Source organism: Lycorma delicatula, chromosome 9 (genome assembly GCF_047948215.1).
Source record: "Lycorma delicatula isolate Av1 chromosome 9, ASM4794821v1, whole genome shotgun sequence".
NCBI lineage: Eukaryota > Metazoa > Arthropoda > Insecta > Hemiptera > Fulgoridae > Lycorma > Lycorma delicatula.
This window is the reverse complement of record NC_134463.1, coordinates 42,211,365-42,238,772: the sequence shown is the minus strand read 5'-3', so window position 1 is coordinate 42,238,772 and position 27,408 is coordinate 42,211,365. Positions and strand designations below refer to the sequence as shown.

General features: G+C 28.0%; 1 protein-coding gene across 1 annotated transcript in view; it reads right to left on the bottom strand.

The window, feature by feature from the left end:
* Window positions 1-8,212: 8,212 nt before the first annotated feature.
* The window catches only part of LOC142329847 (carbonic anhydrase 2-like), a 296,099-nt gene continuing 276,903 nt past the window's right edge, over window positions 8,213-27,408 (bottom strand). The window contains exons 4-7 of the mRNA XM_075374712.1: window positions 19,560-19,698; window positions 16,769-16,874; window positions 13,887-14,114; window positions 8,213-13,727 (exon numbers count right to left, since the gene is read on the bottom strand). Coding sequence (XP_075230827.1) covers window positions 13,536-13,727; window positions 13,887-14,114; window positions 16,769-16,874; window positions 19,560-19,698 — 665 coding nt within the window. The 3' untranslated portion in view covers window positions 8,213-13,535. The remainder of the gene's footprint in view (window positions 13,728-13,886; window positions 14,115-16,768; window positions 16,875-19,559; window positions 19,699-27,408) is intronic.

The following is a 27,408-nucleotide window of genomic DNA, read 5'->3' as shown; positions in this document are numbered from 1 at the left end:
CTGTTATCATGATGACAGCACTCCTTTCTGTTGCCAGATCCTTAGTGATTTACCATATCATACCGTATTATAATACAATAAATAAAGTAACTGAGAAAAAATAAACATTTAATGTTTAACTTACAATTAATTGCAAAGTATGTGCTGCTGTAAGAGCATGACATTAGTATCTATAATTCCAGACGGATATGATAATATATATCTTCTGATAAACAAAGTGACTCATACATATTATAAATAGTAAATGAAATTAATACATACATACAACCTTTATTGATATATTTTTTGTCAATATTTTATTTTTGTTCTAGATGTTTTTAACTGATCATTCATTCTAGATCTTAACAAAAAAATAAAATAAATAATTTATCGTTACCTACTAAATATCTGTGAATAACTTATAACATAATAAATGGAGTTTGGAAAATAGCCAATCTACATAATGGTAGGTTGAAAGAAGCTACATATTGAATATAGCTTCATTTCTTCAACTTCATGTGAAGTTTATTTTATGAATTTTTAATAAAACTTGTTTGATTAAAATCAACTAGATAAAATGATATTATTACAATAAAGTGTCATTTGAGAAATATTAACATAAAATAAAAAAAAAATAATGGCTACTACTTTGATATTTTTATTGTAATTTAATATATTTGAAATGTTTTGTAAATACCAATTCACATTTTTTCAATGTGAATACATCTCTTTGAAATTACTTTAAATTTGCATACTGTTAATAAAGTATAGGAAACTTTAAATAACTTATCAACTGTTAAACATAGAAAACTGAAATTTTAGAAAATGCTGCTTCTACCAAAAAAAAATCTATTTTTTTATGAGATCATCACATCTCTAACACCTAGGAAGGGACAACTCAAAAAATTTAAATGGAATTGTTAAGATTATTGATCCACCATTTAAAAAATTATCAAAAAACAAAAATGTTGATTTAAATACCGGGCTACAACACTCCCTCTCAAACAAAATAGTAGCCATTTAATATTTCTCACATTATTTTCAAATGCAACATCCAAAATACACCCTAAACAGTGATTTCATACCAAAAAAAAGGTAGTTTTGAGGTAGAAAAATTTGCTAAATTTCATTTTATTTTTTTTTTGAGTTTCACTATTTTAGACACTTGGGATAATTTTTGAAACTAACAGTGAAAAATGTTTAATGGCTCCCATTTTAGTTAGAATTGTAGTGGGATGTTTTTTACGTCAAACTTTTCTTTAGATACTTTTTAAAATGATTTATCACAGTTCTACACTTTCCATTAACACCTTTTTAGTTGACCTCCATGGGGGTCTCCTCAGACCTTTTAATAGGGTGATCTCTTATAAAGAAATGGATCATATATATATATTTATTATAATATAATCTACACTAATATTATAAAGAGGAAGGATTTGTTTGTTTGTATTGAGTAGGCTCCGAAACTACTGGACCGACTTGAAAAATTATTTTTCCATTAGAAGCCGACATTATCGCTGATGAACATAGTCTACTTTTTACCGCGTTATTTAAGCAACATATTTTAATTGTTCTATCTTTGTAATTCAGTAACTAGCAACTGTCCGTCGTCGTCGTGTCTCTCTTGACGCTCGCGTCCCCACCACCGCCTGCCTCTGCTCCATCGCCGGCTCACACACCGCTCGGTAGCTAGGCAGCAGCATGTGACCTAAGCGTCACTGCGGTGCGGGAGGGGAGTCAATGTCATAAAATAAATTCGCGCGGTCGGCTTCCTATGCAGCGGTTGTGTGCGATACCGAATATTTTTCCTTGAAAATATTTTGAATTTTTTATAATTTTTTAATCACCACTTCATATACAGGCTAATTCCTGTTCAACATGTAAGCAAATAATTTAGTATTAGTTGATGTAGTATTTAGTTTTTTTATCATTTCAAAATGCCCAAAAGATTAAGATCTCAACTTTCTAGTAATAGTTTACAGGCTAGGGCAATAAACATAATTTCAAGGGTTTTTCATTTAAAGATGAAAAAATTCATAAAATTATTCACCAAAGATGAAATATTCGGCAAAGTGAAATGTTACATGGCAAGTTTAGAGTGGCAGAAGCGGGGTTTACCTCACTGTCATTTGCTGTTTTGGCTAGAAAGAAAAATCCAGCCAGACGAAATTGATAGTTGCGGAACTGCCCAACCAAAAAAACGACCCGATATTGTGACTAAAAATATGGTGCACGGTCCATGCGGAGAGCATAACTTAACAGCACAATGTATGAAAAACGGTATCTGCACAAAAAAGTACCATCGACGTTTCGTCAACGATACCCAAACCGGAGGGGACGGATATCCAGTTTATCGTCGTCGTGACGCCGAAAATGGAGGCCAGAGCGCTACTCTAAATATCAGAGGAAGTACTTTCTATATAGATAATAGGCGGATTGTCCCTTATTCTCCATTATTGTGTAGGATGTTTAACGCGCACATAAATATCGAGTACTGCCACTCAGTTCAAGCCATCAAATATATTTGTAAATACATCATAAAAGGATCAGACCAAACTACTTTTAGCGTCAAAAACCCAAACGATGAAGTGGAAAACTATGTAAATGGCCCGTACATAAGTACATCCGAAGCTGTTTGGCGAATTTTAGAATTTCCCATTCACGAGCGACATCCTACAGTCTTGCAGTTAGCCGTCCACTTAGAAAACGGCCAAAGGGTGTATTTTACCGCAGAAACGGCTGAACAAGTGGCCCAAAACCCTGAACGACTGCAACAAATATCTTATTTTTTTAAATGGGTACACCAACCGTGCGAAGCCGGGCCGGGCAGCTATATTCAATAAATTAAAAGATTCCGACGCGGACGAAGTCGCGGGTTTCAACTATGTATCATATAGTCTTTAATTTTTGCGAATCAATTTTCACAATGAAGTACTATTTGTAACGAGTGAATAAATCCCACGCGGACGAAGTCGCGGGCCACGGCTAGTAATATAATATAAATAAAACTGGTTAACATGATTTTTCTCTCATGAATACCAATAGGTGTACTTAATGCAGTTTATTATCCTGTTCTCAAATATGTATTCGGAAAATCTCCATCACCCACAGTTTTTTGTTATTCTAATTTTTTTAAATGTTTTAAAATGTTTTTCTTTTGTCCATTTGTCTATTGTTAAGTAATAGCTCTGAGCATCCTAAATATGATGGAACAAGATGATACTAACTCAAAGAGTAGCATTGTTACTGTTGTGCAGGTTCAGATGTGTATAGACATGTACAAACATGATCTAGTGTAGCACACATTCATTAGAACGATGCCAGTTGTGAGGTAGTAGTGAACCAGAAACACGTCATTGTGAGTGCTTTGTATGTCTGAATTATTATGTATTACATATTTACAACTTTATTTCTTTAAATTAGTTACTAGTTACAAAATGCCTAGAGTTTGTTTAAATCATCCTAACAATTTTTGTTATGTATGTGGTGAAGTGATGCTCAAGTCCTGAAGGCGAAACCTTACTCCATGAGTAAAAAAATCCCTTTCTTTAGGATTTTTTTTTGTTGAAATTTTTACAACATTAATCAAGAGGGAGAATTAGTGATTTCTTCTAGTTTTTTGACCCGAAATATCGAATAAAATAGGTCCCAGGACCAATCTGCAGTAATTTTTGAGAAATCTGAGGTGAAAACCAAATAAATTTGGGGGTATTTTTTTGGGAAATTTAAGGTGAGGACCAATAAATTGGGCTATTAAACTTTTTTTTATGTTTGACATACAATAACTTTGTTAATTGGGTAATAAACACATAAAACTTTTAAGTAAAGCTTATAGAGAATTTAATTTTGAACACAATGGTTTAACATAAGTTGAATGAAACAAAGAAATGTTAGAGAAATTCAAATTTTATTTAGAAACAGTACACCAGACCAAAGCTATTATATGTACCAGTTTATAATAAATGTTCAAAAATGAGCCCACCACTTTCAACATTTCTGGGCACACTTCTGAACTGCTTTTATTGCTCTTTTTAAGTTCTTGAGGGTGACCTTAAGTTGTTCAGCCACATCTGTAATGCAGACAATTAATTCCTCATGAGAATGCATTTTTGTTTTGTATACATATTTTTCATCCATCCCCAGATGCAACAATTTTAAGGTATTAGATTTGGCGACTGGGTCACCAGGAATGTGGATCTCAACAACTGATTCATTTCTGAGGGAAATTATGATTTAAGTAGTAGAAATGACACCAGAGAAGTGGGGAGGCATGCCATTGTGCTGTAAGTATACTTTGAGTCAGCACTAGGGTAACATCTTCAAGCAGCTGCAGCAATTTTTCTTGAAGAAAGTGCAAGTAGACCTCAGCGTTTGAGTGGCCAGGTAGTATGAATAGTTCAAACACTTAATTGTGAAGAAGACTGCAACATACATTGATGCTAAATTGGTGTTGAAAATTGCCTTCCACTGTTTCATTAGGATTTACTTCTACCCATACATGCTCATTGTGTAAGTTGTTGACGCCACTTCGAGTGAAAAATACCTCGTTGATGAACATGTAGATATACTTTTTGAGTTGTCAATCTGTATTTCACCAGTTGCAGAACTGCAAGCGAAGCGGACCGTCTCCTGAATGTAGATGTTGAACTGGTTGTTTATGATAAGGATAAAAATTTTTTGTTTAAGTGTCCACTCTGTTTAGAAAGACGTCGTGTACTGACGCCTGAACTGGATCTATAATAATTTCATCAATAACAGTGCCGTGTTTAACAGATCATTTGTAGCAGGTACGAATACTAGGTAGTGAATCTGTTACCCGAAGATTGCCACGCCAGAAAGTCACGCTAATTGTTATGAAATCTGGAATCCTGTGATTCTGAAAACAAATTTCAAATTCTACTTCAGCAATTGTAGCATTACCATTATACACACCCAAAATTAATACCATAGCGTATTCCTCTGTTGTAAATAAGTACAGCATTACTTCAGTACCCAACCTATCACCTTCAAACTAAAATTCACAGAAAACCTTCGCTAACGATTGCACAGTTCTCAATACCTGATATAAAGGTGCCCCAAAATGAGTTGTAATTTTAATTTTTTAATAAAACACATTTTTTTTTGTCTTCAGTCATTTGACTGGTTTGATGCAGCTCTCTAAGATTCCCTATCTAGTGCTAGTCGTTTCATTTCAGTATACCCTCTACATCCTACATCCCTAACAATTTGTTTTACATATTCCAATCGTGGCCTGCCTACACAATTTTTTCCTTCTACCTGTCCTTCCAATATTAAAGCGACTATTCCAGGGTGCCTTAGTATGTGGCCTATAAGTCTGTCTCTTCTTTTAACTATATTTTTCCAAATGCTTCTTTCTACATCTATTTGCCGCAATACCTCTTCATTTGTCACTTTATCCACCCATCTGATTTTTAACATTCTCCTATAGCACCACATTTCAAAAGCTTCTAATCTTTTCTTCTCAGATACTCCGATTGTCCAAGTTTCACTTCCATATAAAGCTACACTCCAAACATACACTTTCAAAAATCTTTTCCTGACATTTAAATTAATTTTTGATGTAAACAAATTATATTTCTTACTGAAGGCTCGTTTAGCTTGTGCTATTTGGCATTTTATATCCTGCTTAGTCCATCTTTAGTAATTCTACTTCCCAAACAACAAAATTCTTCTACCTCCATAATCTTTTCTCCTCCTATTTTCACATTCAGTGGTCCATCTTTGTTATTTCTACTACATTTCATTACTTTTGTTTTGTTCTTGTTTATTTTCATGCCATAGTTCTTGCGTAGGATTTCATCTATGCCGTTCATTGTTTCTTCTAAATCCTTTTTACTCTCGGCTAGAATTACTATATCATCAGCAAATCGTAGCATCTTTATCTTTTCACCTTGTACTGTTACTCCGAATCTAAATTGTTCTTTAACATCATTAACTGCTAGTTCCATGTAAAGATTAAAAAGTAACGGGGATAGGGAACATCCTTGTCAGACTCCCTTTCTTATTACGGCTTCTTTCTTATGTTCTTCGATTATTACCGTTGCTGTTTGGTTCCTGTACATGTTAGCAATTGTTCTTCTATCTCTGTATTTGAACCCTAATTTTTTTAAAATGCTGAACATTTTATTCCAGTCTACGTTATCGAATGCCTTTTCTAGGTCTATAAACGCCAAGTATGTTGGTTTGTTTTTCCTTAATCTTCCTTCTACTATTAATCTGGGGCCTAAAATTGCTTCCTTTGTCCCTATACTTTTCCTGAAACCAAATTGGTCTTCTCCTAACACTTCCTCCACTCTCCTCTCAATTCTTCTGTATAGAATTCTAGTTAAGATTTTTGATGCGTGACTAGTTAAAGTTTTATTTGATAATTGATAAATTTTTGCTTTATTAGAAAGTAGTGACATGGAGGATATGTATGATACAAAACAACTGACAAATGAGAACCCCGACCTTGGCTGCACATGTTTACTCTTTTGACAAAGTTTTCCAAAACATGTTGACCTAAATGCTGGGAAATGTCGACAATGTTGTGTCGAATCTATTCTTTGAAGTCCTCATTTGTTTGTGGTTTATTAAGTAAACTTTATCCTTAGGATAACCCCAAAGAAAAATTCCAATAGTCAAGTTACACTTTCTTAGTGGCCAATTCACACTCCATCACTGCAGGATAATACCACCACTAAATTTTTTTCTTGTAATAACTGGATGGTTTCATTGGCAGTGTGGCATGTTGCACTATCTTGTTGAAACCATATGACTTCCACATCCATATTACTAATTTTAGGTCAAAAAAAATCTGAAATCATTTCATGATATTGAACTTCATTGACGGTAAGCGGCATCTCCATTTTCATTTTCGAAAAGTAAGTTCCAATCTACCCCCCAGCCCAAAATTTGCACCAAACCATGACCCATCGAGGATGCATAAAAAGTTCTTCAATCTTTTCCAGAATTTCTTATGAGTATTCTTAACAGAAGATGAAATGTCAACCAATTATTTACAACTGGTAATGTATGACTTACCATTTGTAAGCAGCTAAGGAGTGGCTAAATGTGTTACTGAATTAGATGGTAATATTGTACATCATGTGATACTCATTAAATATATCAATACTGTCTTATCGATAGCTTCATAAAATTTTTCTCTTTACATAAACTTTTACCTAAATATTAGTAAACCAGTTTAATTCTGTTCACAGTAAATATAATTTGTTCTAACATAATTCACAGTAATTATAATAATTTGAGTGACACTATCACTGTTAATCATACATAATGAGTATGTGCAAAAGGAATCTACTAATACCCATATGAGCTTTGCAGCATGAATACTACTACCCTTTCGTCTTCAGATTTAATTAACATTATTACACTATGAATGTTAACAAGTTTGTATTTTGTGAAAAATTCAAATTCATATTTGGCAGTATTGCAGAGGAGAGCTGAAATATACAATAATTTAAATTCTTAGAATTTGTTGGACCAATAAGTGAATTCTATCTAGTCTTAATTATTTTGAAATACAATTCTGTAAGATTTTTTCAATACTGCGATCCAGTTACTTCTGTGTTGTTAGTACTCGTGTGTTGTTAGTACTTCTGTGTGGTACTCATTTTTACGTGGTTAGGAGGAAATCTGATTAGTAAATGGTCTAATAGTATATTTGATATGTGTTGTGATTATTTTATACAGCAAGTCTTTTTTTATTTATTAAATTTAATGTAATTATAAATTAGGAATTATATATTCCTCAAATATTTTGACTTCATGAATTTTAGTTGCTGGGTGCAAAATCTGCTTGCTTGCACGTAGAAGTTTTAATATTAATTAATATCAAACTTTTCTGTTTGTATGAAAAGCTGAAATGTGTAATCTTTATTATTTTGTGTATGATTTTTATTACCCTTTTTTATATAAAAATATTGTTTGTTTTATATATATTTTTTTACATAAATATTATCCCATGATATTCTGGTAGCTGAATTCTATTCATAATTAAGCTTGATCAGTTACTAAAACTTACTGATTTTCTGAGATTTTTACATCTCAGTTATTTTAGTGACCTGTAATATTTTGAAACAAAAAAATTTGAAAAAATGTAAAATAAAAATATATTTATCCATCAATGAAAATACAGATATATGTTGTTCACACTGCTATTTTTATTAACAGTGGTAAACAAAAATAAAAAAAATAAAAACAAATATTACTTTGAGTAACATATATTTACAACATTTAATTTATTCACATATAATAACATATTACTAAAACTTAATTTGTACAAATTAAAAAAAATAATAACTAAAAATATATTATCACAGTTTTTTCTGTAAATTTATATAAACAATAAACAGCATTTTTTTTTTTCAAATAATGAAGTGTAAATAAAATTAATTAAAGGTACAATACGAAATAGCATCATTTATAAGTTGTAATAATAGTAATAATAATTTAACATTTAGTTTGTGATTTACATAATCTTTCTACTTAAATTTAAAAATGGGTCTTGTGACTGATATGTAAATTTTACTTAAACTTCTGGTAAGTATTTAGGAAAAACACATAATTCATGTTTTATTTACATATTGTAATAAAAATTACATTCATTATTTTAATTTTTAATAAGGCTTTGTCATTTGAATCATTTCAACAACCAAACATAGGTTCTTTCACATTTTTCATATGGTTTCTTGGTTGCTTATGTTGAATAGTAACTTATATTATGATAATTAGTTTAATAAAGAATAACCAAAATAAAACATTTTAGAATTTATTAATGTATTTTTAAATTTTAAATAATTCAGAATGTTTGCAAATGAATAAATGAAATGATTCTTTGCAATTATAATGGATTTTTTATTTTTTTTAGAAATTAAAAAACAACACAATCACCTATCCAAAGGAAAACTCAATTCAGTTATTCATTTTGAATGATAAATAAGTTTGAGTATTAACATTTCATCATATCTTACAACTTTTCATATGATATTACTGACATTTTCTAATGATATTAATGTCTAATGAGTTCCAGATACTGTGTTGAAACAAGTAGTCATATAGTAAGTAGATGCAAATTTTTGTCTTGCTCAGGAGAAAAAACTTCTGTTAATTTTCAAATTTCAGTACAGTATGTTAAAAATAACTTATATTTTGTTACAGTATGTTCCATTGAATAAATTCTAGATGCTACATATATTATATCTTGAACTAGTTTAATTAAATGTACATTATCTTATATTTAGTATATATTCTGTAAACACAGGGTATAAAATTTAAAACGAAATTTAAATTAACATGATACATCCATCAATGAAATCGGTAAGGCACTTCTAGGTGTAATTGTATTCAGTTTACATTAAAAGAATTGGTGTGTGAAAAAAAATAATCATTAATGAAGAAAAAAGTATTTAAATTACTATAAAAATTCCTTCGATTTTGTAAATGAGAATGAATAAATTATTAGAAAATGTTAATAATAATAATCCTTGTTATTATGGTATGAAGCTAATTCATAAAATGAATAAATAAATATTATGAAAATGATTATGACAATGACAATGATGATAACAAAATGAAAAAGAATATTAAGATTGGTTTCTAGTTTCTTGATAACTGCAGCTATATTTTTAAGCAGATTGTAAATTGTGAGTAAACACTGATGAATTTGAAAATATTTTTTAAAATGTTATCAAAAGAAAAAACAAATTACAAATAAAGATTTTGGTTGTGAGAATATTCTGATATTACTTTATTCTCATAATACAAGAAATTACTATTTTTGTAACTTAGTTAATCAAAAATTCAGATAACAGAATATTAACAAAATTTTGTTTTAATCACACACACTTATATATAAACAAGTATTTATATATAACAAGTTTTATTATATACAAATTTTGTTAACTTGTACTTTTATTTGGGAGTTCATTTAGTTCTCTTCTTAACCATAACTACACCACTAAAAAAAGATATGTCTCTTTTGTAATTTCTTCAATAGTTAAAAGGTGAGTGGGTATAGTGCAGTGTATTATAACCAGGTGATAGGCTTTTTAGGTTCTAAACTGAACTGTTAAACAAGATTGAAACATTTAGATTACAAAGCTGGTTAGTATCTTTGTAACTGAATTGCTTTCACCTCTTAATAAGTTTTGTTTTGAATATTGTGAATTAATTTATCATTTAAAAGAATACTAGTTACTCTTTAAACACACTCAATTGTTGCAATTTTTATGGCATTATTCACTCTACAAAAACATTTTTTTTAAAATTCTTTATTAATTACACATAAAAATACCGATAATAGACTCTAGGTTAATTTTCACAGTGTTCTTATGACACGCTGATGTAATACAAAGATATTTATGTAGTTGAAATATATTACATCAAGTAAATAAAATTATTCAAACAAAGTGAGGCTTTAAAAACTAATCAGTTCTTTAAAATCTGTGCGATGTACATAGAAAAAAATATGCTTCATATCATTTGTATATTCTATGATCTACAATAAATTATTTAACTCCCTCTGTACAACTTTGAGGGTAAAAATAGTGCCAACGACATGATATACTATAGTTTTAACAAGAATGACTAGGGATGTATTTATTTATGTATTTTATAAAAATAATCTTTTTTTAATTGTTATTTCTAAACCCTGTTGTAAATTTGTGGTGTTTTTAAACATATATTTTCTAAAATAACATTAATTTTTCTATCACAAATTAAAAATTATATCATAAATTCTAAAGAAAAAGTAATCTATCAAACTTTTTTCTTTTCTTTAACTAATCATCTATTTTTGCAAATAACAATAATAGTAATAATAATATAAATAAATAACATTATTTACAACGAATAAAATTTTGTGAATTTTATTTACTTAAAATATTTATGAGTATTTTTATGCATATATATATTTTATAAACTTTTCTCCAGTTTTAAAAATTAATTAAATTTATTTATTAAATTACAGCTTGAAAACAAAACTGGTGTGAATATTTACAAAACTTGTTACGTACAAAAATACAATGATATCTATGTATAATATAAAAACTAATGGCATCAGTTATATAAAATTTATTTCTTAATTTTTATCACAGGCCTATAGATTTTTTACTGAGTAATAAAAAAAAAGGACCTAATTATTTTTAATTTCTGAAACATTATATATATATTGATTTGATATTCCAAGGTAAATGAAAATAATTAATAATAATGATGATGGTAATAATAATAATAAAAACTGAATGATTATTTCTATTTGCCTGATTTGGTGGTAACTTTCTCAATTTTATTTACAACTAACAATATTAAATTTCAAAACATTTGCATTATGTGTAAAACATAAGTTTTCTATTTCAGTTTTAATTTATCATTTAAAAGTTAATACAGGATTTTGACACAAAATTTACTTGTTTATGTTTGATGCAGTGTTAGAAGTATGTTTTTATTTTACTTAATTCTTTCCATTAATTGTTAGACAATACATAAAATTTTATTATGTTTTGTATTAGCAATATATTTTTTTTATTACATATAATCATATTAATGCAGAAAGTGATAAAATATATGGTGACTTCACATTATGTAATGCATTTACTACATTAAAACATATAAATATGGTAGTTATCTAACTATCTATTGGTAAGAGATTTTATCATCAGGAAAAAGAAATTGACGCCTCAGTCTCTTAAATCCTTTCCTCGATTCAGAAGGCATAAATATCTTGGTGGGTAGGTTGAAAACTTGCATTTGTTATTTGATAGGAGGCATTCTGTTAATGAATTTGATCATAGATTACTTTAGAGGAGTATCAAACAGAGGTTTTCAGTTTGCTTCCAGATGCTTTTAAGTAGTAAACTATTTATAGTCAGTTTTGGATCTTGTATGCTCAAGATGCAATTCACAAACTAATGAGTATGTGTATTACTTTTATTAGCACCTTACCTCTTCAAAATCGGTTAGAGAAATTCACAAGACATTTTTTTAATTTGATTGTTTTAGTTTTCATTTTTCATTTTACTTCTCTTTCAAATTAAATCAGGTGATGATGTGATAGTTAATTTCATGTGACAAGTCAATGAGAAGCATCTCCAGATCTATAATTATCAATGACCCTCGGCATTTTGGGGAACCAGTGTCGATGATGTTGTCTCCGTTACAAGAAATAAGATTAAAAAAATTAGAGTAGAAAAAGGATAAATTAAAATCACAAATTTATTATTGAAAAATCCAAAGAATATTAATACTCTATTTAAAAAATTAAGTACGTAACGAAGTATATCATTACAATTTGTTGTAATTTCATATTTTAAAACTTCAGAATGAAACAAAACTTACATTTATTAAAAAAATAAATTTTCTGTTTATCTCAGAAATGTTGATATTCCAAAAATTCATTTATACATGAAGTAAAAATACTATATAATAAAGCCACAGCTTTTTCAGAAACTTTGGAAGAAGTGAATTGAAGTCAGACCTTGTAAAGTATTATATAAATGTTACCTACTATTTCTACTTCTGCATAAGTACACCAATATATTTTATCATCTTTGTGTATACTGATAAAATTAAAAAATAAATATGTATATAAATATGTATCTTAACTCAAATTTTAGATAACATTTAAATTTCATTACATCTTCATAAAAATTTCATTTTTATAAATTTACTGGAAATAATCCCATACAAAATCGTTTTAATTTTAAAAGTAATTATATTCCAGAAAAATTCATTTTCTCCTTAATAATTGGTAGTTGTAAGATTAGGATTATATCTAACTTCAAAGTTAACCTTTTTGACTTGCAATAAAGTCAGTGAGAATGGCATTAATAATAACCTGAAATTGCCAAAAATATTTCTATGTTCTAAATTTATTTACTTTTTCACTAGTAACTGTTGTCTAATTTACATACAAATAATTATAAATTAATATAAAAAAATAAATATATTTTTTTCTGGTTTTTTTTTTAATAGTTGGCGCATTTAATAGATACACATTTATAGATAATGTCAAAAATAAGAAGGATACTCTACCATATTCAACTATTAAAAGAACAGGTTTGTTCAAACATGAAAATGAATTTAAACATTAAAAGACAGGCCAAGGAAATCTATGCGAAACATTTATCAGAGCGAGTTTCATTATTGAAAATAATAATTAAAAACTGACATTTTGTTGAAATTATTAAGAGATAAGAAAAATTTGATGCAAAATCTTTGCTTAAGTAATTCAGTAAAAATAAAATCTTTATGAGGAATTTAATGCACAGTTTAAAATATATTTGATACTATATAATTATAATATCTTATTTTGAATTTTTATTACATCAAAACTCTTTTAAGTCCAGTTATAGTTTTGTAGATGATGATGTTCGTTATCAACTCAACCATTTTTGAGTCTGGTTGTGTAGTTATTTAACCTCTCTGTTAAATTATTCTTTATGCCATTAGTCATAGTGTCTTTCATGTTTAATTATTTTATAAAAAAAACATGTAACAAACGTATACTAAATTTTATTTAAAGGATAATAAATGAACTATAGCATTACAAAAGCAGTTATTGTAGCAGTTGACATAAGTAATAATGATGCAGCTGTACGGAGTGTTCCTGATTTAGGTATGTAATCTTCAGCATTATAATATACAACCCTGTCTGACAATGGTTGAAGTGGACGATAATTATGTGTTAGTAAACCTCCTTTTGTTCTTATTTTCCTAAAGGCACTTAACTGTAAAAGAAAATAATAATCAGTACATCTATTATTTTAAATTATTTTTTCAACAATATTATTTATTGTTACCCAGAAAAAAATTAATATCAGTGATAAATATGCAAGTATTAATTATTCAATATATGACTATAAAAATTATTTTTTATTTTATATTACCTGTCTGTGAGATAATCTTGTGGGATGTTTAAAATCAATCCAGGTAACAATTTCTAAGCAGGGGGGTGTAGTGAGTGATCCGTAGTATGTGAAGTAACGTTGAACATTATGTGGTAGAAAATTTCTTAATGTAAAACCTTTTCTTAGATTATAACTTGTATTTGGTGTTTCTATCTTGGGTAGCGAATCGGTTATTTCTGCATATACATCGTTATCAAGATCTCCAGCCTGTACAAAAAAGAGAACATACAGTAAATTTTTATAACATCAAAATTGTTTAAAAACTAGATAAATAATAAATATTTTATTCTGATTTGTTTAAGTACATTATATTGATCTTGTCAGGCATGGTACATGTGCTACTCCATGCACAAAAAAGGCACTGTATCAGTATTTGCCTGGATAGAAACCTTGATCAGAGCAGCATCACAAGTGATTATAAAATAAAGAATAGATGTGAATAAATTACTTAAAATATAAACCATCAAATAATATTAAGTACCTTAACTTACAAGAAGATACTAAATATAAAAAAAAAAACCAACAAAGTAATTCACAATTCTAAGTGTTAATAAAAATGATTTTGAGTGCATACATATGCAGACATTGAACATATGCAGAAATTTTTTTTTTAACTTTTTAATTTGTATTATTTAAAAATTCAATGACAAAGCAATATTATTTCTATAAAATAAGATCTTTTAACTTTATTTCAAATAAATTGGTAGGAAGATTTTTTAAATGGTTACATAATTTATTAAAAATGTCAATGTAAGGATCATAATGAGGGATAATTGTGTAGATTTATATCTACACAATTATCATAGATTTATATTATATATAGTTCACATAGCTTTTTTGTAATTTTTCTTGTTCTGCTCAGCTGAGTCTCCTTACATAAGAATAAGAACAAAAATCAACATTAACTACAATACTTTTATATAAACTAACCAACTGTACGTAATTTAATTTCGTCTTAATTCTTTGAAAAAAAAATTTTTTTGGCAATTTTTTACAAACATAATGAATCTGATTGAAAAAAACACACACATACACACACACACACACACACACAGATATAAATATATATAATCACAAGCAGTGAGTGAAAGAGTGAGAGATAAAAAGGTGTTCATTCATCCACATTTAAATAAAATATGAAAGCAAAACATACATGAATACAAACAAAATTCACCTGCCCAAACCAATCAGTAGAAATAGCATATGTTTATACAGTTGAGTTCTAATAAATTATTGGAATATTGTTAAGTTATTTCTACAATGTGATAACATTGTGGAAAAGACATAGATTCAACACTCTGATGTAAATTGAAATCAACGAGATCAATTAACTCATTAAAAGTGACATCATACTAAGCGAATATGCACCCTTTTTTAATATTTTTTCAGTCTCTTATCTATAAGCCATAACTTGTTTTCTGTAGATTAGATAATTAAAGAGATTTGCTTCACTACACTATTTAAAAATTAGATATTATAATCTTCAAAAAACAAAATTTATACTTAAGTAGTTAACATTATTATTAACAGAAAGTGATAGTATATATATATATTTATATAACTATGATTTGAACTGTATATATATATATAAAACTTTATATGTTTAGAAAATATAATTAGGAATAATGAAGATATTATAAGGTAATTTACTAGACAAACAAATCTGTTCATAACCCTTGTCTGTAGCAATAGAAAAGTGTGAAGTTTTAAGAAAAAGGGCAGTCATACATAGAAAAATATTTGAAGAGCTAAATTTGTAATCTTGTCAAAGTTATAATTTCATAAAATAGTTTGACAGCATTTCTCAGTGAGGTCCATGATTATTGTATAAGAGATCCAAATAAATAAATATGCATATAAACAGAGTGATCAACTTAAGATGGTCACCATTGGGAACTCAGAAACTATAAGTTTTTGAGAATTTTTAAATGGGCACCTTCCCTAGATTTTTGCCTACATTAAAAATATAGCACTACCATTTTTGAAATTTTCACCCTTTTCGCAATATGGCAACCAACTTCATTATCTCAAATGAATACCTCATGTTTCTATTGCATTTTTGGGTAGAAAATAGTATTTTAAAATATTTTTATTCTTGGGTAATTTTTTCTAATTACATTGTTCCCACCTGCTGCTTGGACTGCTGTTTGGTTTCTGGTATGAAACAGTGAATCCATGTTTCACCTATTGAGACATCAAAGAAACTTAGCAGAATCACATTTAAATAAGTCTAAACACCCTTGAGAGGTCTTCAGTCAAATGCATTTTTTTATGTGTCATCAATCTCATCCCTCATTGAGCAGAAAGCTTTTTCATAATCTAAGCATAGCGTAAACTGTACATGGTCTCTTGAAATGTTTGCAATGTCAGCAAGACTGTGAATCTATGTTCATCATCTTAAATGGACGTTAAAATATCAGCAGTTTAATTTATTACCATCAAAATAAAAAGGAGTTATCCTTTAAAGTAGATCTAACTCTTTTTATATGTCCTTTGGCATTACATCTTTTAAATAAAGTACTTTACAACAGCTGGAATTTCAGTTTCATCCATTTTTCAGATAATATCAAAACTTCTTTGCTTTACAGATTTGTTTTACCTGTTTGTTTGTTTGTTGCAAACAAACAAGCAACTAAACTCAGGTGTCTGAGACTTCACAAAACAATGTCTAAAGAGTCAATCACTTAAATATATCATAGTCAATTGGTCACATTTGTGCTATCTGTGTGTCAGACTGAGATTTTTTTGAATGACCATAAAGTAAGTATAAAGTAAGTAATATAAATTATTTAATTTAAAAAAAGGTAAATTATTAATTTCTAGTTCTATTTTCTGATCAGTAACCGACATAAAATTATTACCTCATAAAATATTGCTAGTACCAACAATCCATCTCTATAATCCATGGCGTGTTTAACGCTTTCATATTCAGTCTTGTAAAATACCATATGTAATTCCATCGAGTAACTAGAAAAAGAATTCATAATTAATTAATGAATATTTATTTTATATTTAAATTCATAAAAAAATTTATTCTATGTTCCTACCAGACTTTATCTTTTCTAAAACTGTTTTATTTCATAAATATTCATTATACTGAGTATGCATGGGTTACAAAAAGACTTTATTCATGTATAATAAAAGGCTAGTTTTTTTAACATTAAAAATGAAATCATGCACACAAATTACAAATTAAAAGATACACGTCCTGTTAATTATATTATTCTTTTTTTGTTTTATTTCATTTCTGAACTGTCTATTCTCAACAAATTTGTCTCTCATACATTCTGAAAAGGTGATCTAAAAACATTTCAACTATACATATTTTACTCTCATTAAAGTGCTCAAATTCAAGGGAAATCATAGAAATTCAGTCCTCAAATAGAAATCCAATGTTCAAATCATAGAAATGTTTCTATGATTGAGAAGAAAGAGAAAATTTTAAATCTTTCAGGGATAGCTAATGCTCATTTCATAACTGACTTGTGGCAGGAAATATCAATGGTAACTATAGCGGCTAAGTTAACCCTTTGTAAACAGAATTATGTGGTAACATTAGTAAACAAATACTAAAAAAGGTTGAATATAGTTCACTTAGTGTCAAAGTAAATTTTCTGTGTTCATTTTGTAGTTATTAATGCATAAAAAAAATTGATAATGCATTTATTTTTAAATTACAAAATTCTTTATGTATATCCACTAAATTTTTACTCATTAATTCTACAAATTGAGGCCAGAGGAAATCATGAAATTATAATTTCTTGTGTACTGATTTAGAATCAATAATTTCAAGATTCATTTCTTTAGAATTATGTTTTCAAGTTTTAGAAAAACTAAGTTTTATTGAGAATAAAATTTTCTAATGGTATATTTGATTATGAAACAATTTTGGTTTGTTAGCAATCACTTAGCAATTGTTCATTCATTTCATAATGAATAGTGAATTGGTTTACTAAAAATTGACTCTACTGCTTTAAGAATGAGAGCAATGTAAATAAAATATTTTTCATGCACGTATATGAAATAAAAAAAAATAAGTATGTCTTTATAGATTTACTATGCTAACTTGGCTATACAGTTGATGGGCGTATGATTAATTCAGTGAGAACTGTCAGCAAGATACCCCCATGACATCTCATAAGAATATGCCAAAATCAGCGCTCTGTAGAGTACATAGACAGCAACTTAGATAAAGTATCTTTTGTCACTCCAACAGTAACTTCATCAATCACTCACGTCTCTTTCTTTGTTTCATCTTCTGGCTCTTCTCCCTATTCTGAGCTAGCCGTACAAAAGATTTGATACACAAATATTAAATCACTGTTTTATATTTCTAACCAATAAGGACCTCCTCTTCCTTTAACTTTCCCCTCAATTATTACTGCATGAGACCATATTTACTACCCATAAAGATATGATTAAAACATGCTGACTTTCCTTTTTCACATTAATTAGTAACTCCTGTGCTTTAGTTATTCTTTGAAGAACCTCTGTTATTCATTACTCTATCAAAAGATTCCAAAAATATGTATATAGAGCCACATCTCAAACCATCAAATCTTGACATACTTTTGGCTTTTAATGTCCATTCTTCAGTTCTGTATAACAATACTTGTAAGATATAACTTTTAGCAGCTTGCTGCCTAGGATATTATGCAGCAAATTTTAATAAAATTAATTTAAAAAAAAATATTTTATAAATATTTTTGACAATATTAAAAATAAAATTTATGAAAGACAATTGAGTTATCAATTAACATGAAAATACATTTTCAAACAGAAATGCTAAGTAAACTCACATTCCCTGACAGTATGCCATTAATGTCTATGAAATTGTGCTATCTTAGTTTACGATTATTTTAAGTTTCCAATTTGACTTTTTATTGTAACAATGTCAAGTGAACATAACTAAAACATGACAACTATAATAGAGTATCTTCTTCAAAATATTTATTGTAGGCCAATTAAGTCAAGAATTTTCTGTTTTACTTTTTTCCAAAATTTTACAGCCCTAATCCATTAATCTATTTAATATCTTCATCATCATTGTTATTCCATTTAATTAGCATTACAGTGCGCTGACCAAGTGGCATCTGCACAGGGACCTCATTAGGATTCATTGAATATTGCTTTGACCACTGATTATTTACCTTACTTCATTTCAATATTTAAGATGCTACTCCCTGTGATGTAAATGATGTGGACCACTAGGTTATAAGGTTATTTAAACTTTGGTCAGTTAGTTTTTGTAGATTGGTGGTAAAATATATAGATAACTTAAAGAGATCATTTTGAATGGACAGTTCTCATGCAGAAGCAGACATGACTAACAGATTTGGAGAATAAAATAGATACAGAAAATCAATGAATTCATTAATGACACATGATATTATCAGATGAAACAAAATGTAGGATAAAATTACTTTCTGGATAATTAGGATTCTATAGTATCATGCAGAGCCTACTATGTAACGTAGTTGACATCATCCAGAAGATGAAGTCTAATTCTATTAACAGTAAATATAAATGTGCACAATGTAGATAAAAGCATAGCAAAAAAAATATGGGATGGTTCGGCAAACAACATTCCTTTCTAAATAAATTGGACACAAATAATTCTTAAAAATAGTATCTTATTAAATCATATTTTACCTGTGACTATTTATTTTATCTTCACTGCCAACTGAATCATTTTGTCCCCAATGGAAATGTAGCTGTGCAAAAGTGTAGCTACCATTTAATGGCCCACCTTTGACGACCACCTCTTGGGTTTGATTTAGTTCTAATAGCACTGAAACAAAAATACAACATAAATAATTAAATTATTTACTACTAATACAGTTAGTTATAAATAAAATTGTATATAAATATTTCTTAACAGAACTGTTTAAATAATGATCATTGGTCTGGACCTTGTGATTCTCTAGACTATTCACTCTTTTCTAGTTTCAGTTATATATATTGTTCATGTTCATGTTTACTGGATGTGTTCAGTAATAACAATAAATATGTAATCCATCAAAGATACTCATATTTTCAATTTTAGATAAACTTCAAAAATTATTCCTTAATCTTATAACATCAGGTAACCTATGCTCCTAATTAAGATAATTTTTTTGATGATGATAAATACCATATCATTATAGGAAGTTAAACTTAAGACAATCTGAGTCAGTTGTCAGCATGTTGACCACTATACCAATTAGGCTTTACATAATATTACATGAATATTAAAATAATACTTCTGTAATGAGTCACTACAACCTAAAAGGAATGTTTTTTCTAAATGCATCTTAAACTTAGCCAAATACTTAAGTTTTCAGTTGTACATATTCAAAGGATATGATAATATGAGCATGTGGTTGAATACAGCCTTAATATTGCATCTCAATATATGAAATAATGTATTTTTTATACTGTATTTGATAATTTTTTATTTGACAAATAAAATCAGATGTATGGTACTGATCCTAATCAATGAAAATAATTATATCTTCTAAGTTATTACACATAATTATTACTATTTCAAATATGCATGTACAGATACACATGCACTCAACTGCCCACATGCACATGCATACATATTTACATAATAATTGTCAGTATTGTGTATTGGCTTGTATTGTCTATATATAAATATGAATACATATACAAATTGACTCAGAATATCATGCTAGTAGTAGTAGCAGTACTTCAGCAGTTAATTTGGGATATTAATTTAAACAAAATAGTTCCTATAAACATATCCCCTGGAACATTTGGTTCATGTTTGGCTCCAAGTCTCCACGGTGAGGAACCACATTAACTCAACACGCAAATATTATATTTGATGTAACATCCCAAGTTTGTTTATGTAATTTATTGTTCTTGCCAGATTTGATGTATATGTATATATTTTATTGTTGACAGTATTAAGTTCATGGATTTAATAGTTACCACAACAAAAATGTGTTATAATTTCATATTTTATTAATGGTGAGATTTTGTATGATTAAGATGTGTAAAAGGTAAATATATATATATAATGTATGGATATACTACATCAATAAATACATTTCAAATGCAGCTTTTATTTATATTTTAAATATGTCTTCCCAAATCAAGAAAACTTCCACAGATAATATTAACTGTTGCTAAACTAAGAAACAGCAGAATCAATCGATTGAAGATTGCTGCAAAAGTGACTAAAACAATTGACATAAGTTTTTAAAATTTATATATCATAAATCTGGTTTAGTCCGTCATTAAAAATTAATAGTTGTACACAGTAATGTATGTAGTTTATTGAATTCTTATCCTACATGTTGTGAATGAATAAGTAGAATTTTATTAAAATTTACTGAAATAAATCATTAATTAAGCATTGTATTTTACCATTTCTGTGCAGGTAAAAAGCACAAAGAAAAACATACCAATATTTATATATTTCATTTATTAATTTGCAATGTTATCTGAATGTCAATAACAAATCACTAATTTAAATTATTAGTTCTGTCATTGGCAATATTTTATTTAATTATAATAAATTACCATATTAATTAATTATCTTAGAAACTGTGTATCTAAAATTAATCAGTGCTGTTATTATAGCATAATTTATTCACATCAAATATACTGATTATCTTGTAACAGAATTCATCACTTAAATCCAATAGAATGAGTTAAAAATTACACAATAGAATACTTGGTCTGTCTCTCTCTCTCTCTCTTACAGTAAAATTTACACAAACAAGCATATAGAATCCTTTAACAATAAATCAAAGATGAATAAACATATTTTATTACAGTTAAATAAATTTATTTAAAGGTTTATGAAAATGTTTTAATTAGATGATTTGAATACATTCAAATGACATCTTAGTTTCTGTTAAATTAATTTGATTTTTAAATTAATGAGGAGGCCTTAACCTTACATACAAGTATATCCATTATACCTCTGAGTTGAACACAAGCTAAAAAAAAAATGAAAATTTGATTTTCATTAATTACTTTTTTTCAATGAAAATATTTTCATTATTTCTAATAAATGCAATACATAAGAATTTTAAAATGGGATGATAAATAGTTGAATTTTAATCATATTTAAAAAATTTTTATATATTTCATGAAATCATCTAGATAAGTAAAATCATTTTTTTATTCTGACTGGTATCCAGTAATATATTATATAGATCACATCAGGAATGACTAGGTTTGCTACTCCACAGATATAAACAAAAGGAACTGCCCCAGCATTTTCTGAATGGATCAAGGGAAATCGTGATAAAACTTTCATCAAAAAAACATTACAAAATTATAAAATAAAAACCTCTGTTGCAGTAGGTGCGTCAGGAGGGCATATTCTGAGATTAATTAAGAAAGAAAGGATGTTGTACTGCTGTAATGATTTTTGAAAATAATATTGCTTTAGGTGTTTTTTTTTTATTTCACATTATGCTAGTATCATACGTTCAAAACGATTAAACTTCAAAACTGATTTTTTGGACACTAATCCTTTTCCTTCATACAAGAACACATTTTGCATTATTGCAAAACTAATCTATGATAGCAAAACTATCTTTTATTTTAATTATTATTTTTTGTTTTTTTGCTTGATATCGTAATTGTTTTTTTTTACTGACCTTTTGAAGAAAAGTAAAGTATTATTTTCAGTCACATGGTGGGAATGGGAGGTTAAAATGAATAAATGAATTTTCTTTACATATTGATGTATGGGGTTACCTTATATATATATATATATACATACACACATTTTTTTTTCTTTTTGTCTTCAGTCATTTGACTGGTTTGATGCAGCTCTCCAAGATTCCCTATCTAGTGCTAGTCGTTTCATTTTGATATACCTCTACATCCTACATCCCTAACAATTTGTTTTACATATTCCAAACATTGCCTGCCTGCACAATTTTTCCCATCTACCTTCCCTCCAATATCAAAGTGACTATTCCAGGATGCCTTAATATATGGCCTATAAGTCTGTCTCTTCTTTTAACTTCTTCTGTCTTCCAAGTGCTTTTTTCGTCATAATTTGCCGCAACACCTTTTCACTTGTCACTTCATCCACCCATCTGGTTTTTAACATTATCCTATAGCACCACATTTCATTCATAAGCTTCTAATCTTTTCTTCTTAGGTACTCCGATCATCCAAGTTTCACTTCCATATAAGGCTACACTCCAAATATATACTTTCAAAAGTGTTTTCCTCACATATTTATATATATGTGAGGGAACTCACATATATAATATATATATATATATATATGAGGAAAACAAGTTAGGAAGGTGAATGAGAGGGAAGAACAGAAGAAGGAAAAATTGAAAAGTAAAAGGTTACAAATATCTCAGAACAGTACTAACAGAAGACTGGAGAAGTAAAGAAGAGATTAAGATGAGAATTGCGATGGCAAAGAAAGCCATTTTTTTAAAGAAAAACCTACTCTGTAGCAACATGGATCTGAACCTGATGAAGAGATTAGTAAAATGCTACTTTTGGAGTATACTTGTGTATTACAATGAAACATGGACAATAGGAAAAAATATAAAATTGAGGCTTTTGAAATGTGGGTCTGTTGGAGGATGGAGATGATAAAATTGGTAGACAGAGTATTAAATAGAATAAATGAAGTTAGAACAATACTGGCAACAATCAGGAGGAGGAACAAAAACTGGATTGGCAATATAATTAGGGGAAAAGGAATAATAAATTCAGTTCTTGAAGGCTCTGTTGAAGAAGAAAAAAGAAGGGGATGGTTGAAGCTGAAGTTAATAAATGACGTAAAGGGTAGTGAAGGCTATGATAGACAAAAAGGAAAGCATGGAATAGAAACAGATGGAGAAAATAGTGGGGCCAGCAACCTGCCAACAGGCAGAACATCATATGATTATATATATTTATATATAAAATTTTATGGCTCAAAAATTTCCAAAACTACTTCATCAATTTTACTGAAATTTAGATTTTAAATTTTACTCTTAACTCCGGTTCTTATGAACAAATTTGCTTGAAAATCAATAGGGCCCTATTCAAAATAGGTTAAAATCATCCCACTAAGTTTCATCAAAATCAGTTAAGCTTTGCATTTGGTAGAATGGATGAAAAAATCTTATACATCCAAACATATGTATATAAACAAGAGCAGGTGCAGTAGTGATTGAAAAACATTTTGGAAATCTCTTAAAAATAGATGAGATGAAAGTCCATATTAATTATTTTAAATATAAACACATGAAATAATGTTAGAGTAAATATACAAAGTATTAAATATAAATAATTAAAAAATAATTCACAATTCAGAAGGTATTAGGTAAAATTGTTTGAGCAATTTATGTATATATTGAATGGAATGCAGAAAATTGAGTTTTTTTTTAACTTTTAATTATAATTATTTAAAAACTCATTGATATAATAATATTGTTTCTGTAACAGAACTTTTTTAAATAAATTGGTAAGAAAATCTTTTAAATGGTTCAGTAATTTATTAAAAATGTCAATGGAACATAAACTAATATGCTGTTACACAAAAATCAAGAGTCTACTCATTAAAACCTACTGAACTCTGGGAAAATGCTAGAGTTGTCATTTCACATGAAATAACAAGTAGATTACTAAGTATTTTGTTTTACTTTCAGCAGGAAAGTGTGCTTGTAAATGCTTTCAAAACACTCACATTCTTGAGTTTAATTATATGGAATCTGGTAGATTTTTGAATTTATCAATGACCATACAATAATTTTTGTGATAAATTTATCTTGCAGGAGATTAAGCTTTTATTCACTTGTTTAAGAAAACCATTCATTTTTACTTCCTTGCACAAAGTAAAGGAAGTATTGTGATCGCGAAAAATTTCAGTTTTCAGATTTCAACAGAAGTATCCATTTTGACCATCCCTGAATCCATTTTGACTAGTTTCAGAATGACATATGTATGTATGTATCTCACATAACTCAAAAATGATTAGCTGTAGGATGTTGATATTTTGGATTCCGGACTGTTGAGACATCTATGCACCGCTCTTTTTCATTGTAATCGACTGAACCAAAAGTGTCCAAAAAAGCATTTTCTTAACTGCAGTAATAAGCCCTCATTGGGGGCTTTTCAACTATATACTATAAGTGGTACTTATTTTCATTGGTTCCAGAGTTATAGCCAAATTAAATTTTAATTAATGAAATATTTGGATCTTACAAGGGGAAGGCACATTGGTTTGAATCAGACTTCATCTCCTTTTTTTTTAATTTTAATATATTGATTTATTAATAATTATTAAACTCTGATTGTAAAAAAAATTTACAATAATAATTCAATAATAACAATAAAAAAAAATACGAAATGATACGAGAAGTTATTAATGAAATAAAATTTTATTTATTTCATTTAAAAAAAAAAGAAGTGTATATGTATTTTAATATGCATGCAAGGAATTTTTCTTCTGGTGTCCAGATCAGATTTTTATTTAAAAAAAATAATGAAAGATTTATTAAAACAGTTCAATGAAACTGACACTTTGTACAGATTCCATATGAAGTGCAGGTAATGTCTAAATTTTACTTGATCTATTCCTTAGAAATGTCATTAATTTAATCCTGAGTATATAAATACAACCGTAAAATATAGGCAAAAATAATTCTGCTTTTAATAAATATTTTACTTGAAAGAAATCAGAATTTATTAACAATGAACTTTTAAAATTACATGGAAATTATACTTCTAGATCTTTTCAAAGTTAAGTAAGAAGCTTAATTCTAGATGATTTACCACTATGTTGTTTATGGTCCCATGTTTTACAGTGGTTAGGTAAGTCAGTGTACAGTCAAATATATACTCATATTTAATCTATACTGCACTATACTGAAGAGACTTCACAGTCCATCTTACATAGTTGAACAATAACCAAACAAATCAAGTATATTTTTCAATTAAATATTGGCTGATATGCTAAAAAGATTTTCTAAACTCTTTTAGACAGCTATCATTAACAATAGCACCAATGGTAACACCATTAAAAACTAATGCACAATTAGCTTTGAAAAGATCTTCCAAAAGTACAGTTTCCATATAACTGAGAAAAATTATATTCCCATTTTTAATAATAATTTTAAATTAATCATAGTAGTGGGTGGGTGGATATTTTAGTCCATGGATAAAATAAGAAATTTAATTTAATTTAAAAATAGTTTCTGCTGCAACACTGAGCAATTTAACATTTTTTTGTCCATAGGAAATACTTTCTTATGGATTTAAAAGAACTAAGTTTTAAAAAGTTTTATTCAAAATTTGTTTAATTTTTTAGTAAACATATTTTATTATTATGCTAGTAAAATAGTTCAGATGCATTTCATCCCAATTTGGATCAACAAAATAATATTTGTTTTTATTTTTTAGCTCTTCTTAAATGATTTTTATACTTTCTGAATAATAAAACAAATCTCAGTGGTTACTCCTCTTTTAAAAATTAATATTATCTTTCATTACTTATTTATTATTATATTTTAATCTAATATCAAGGTTTAATGAACTATACAAGTATTTTGTATTAGATCTACTACTATTTTGTTGTTAGGTTATATCAAATCATTGTATATGAATTTACACAACAGTAATACATTTCATTCAATTCAGTCACTTGTTGTTTTGCACGTACAAACATGTACAAAATTATACACGTATCTGTCTATATAAATTATCTACTTGATGTAACATAAAAGGATATTGCCAATTACAGCTGTCGTATATCTTTTTATTCCATGTCATATTTATTTTGTTGCTTATTTCACAGGTTGCTTGAAAATAAGATTATATTTTACAATCCTGGTATGAGATGGCTAAATATATTATTAAAAACTGTTGACTAAAAACATATAAAAAGAATCTTAATATATATATTTAATCTGCCCCATTTCCATTAGGCAAGTTGAATTTATAAAATTTTATTCATTTTACCATTTCAAAATTGCTATGAAATTAAAATTTGAATTCCAGTTAGCTATCTAAAACAAGATGCTGATATCTTTTTAATAATTTTTCTTTTTAAGAAATCTTCCCGTTTAATTTTTTATTTTATTTTCACAGAGTACTCAGTAATTACAGTACAAAACCAAAAAACAACACCTTCTTTTGAAAAAAAAAAAAAATAAACTTACAAACTAATTAAAGAATGTAAAACTAGTCACTTATTGTTAAAGTCATTAGCAGTGTCAGCAAATTTTGACTTAGTTTTCTGCTAATTCACATTAATAATTATGTATTTCTTCTACAATGCTTATGCATCATTATCACTCATTTTAAAAATTTAAATTGATTTGACTGTATCTTTTAATTGTTAATATGTTGTGTTGCTTTTTATGCGCAAGCTACACAAAAAATAATTTAGATGCAATTGAATAGAATAAATAGTAAATCAGTTCCTGGACGATCTGCAACTTGTATGGATGGAATTTCAAGTCCTTCACTAACATTCTTCGAACACTTGAACTATGCAAAGATGCTGAAAGACGACGTT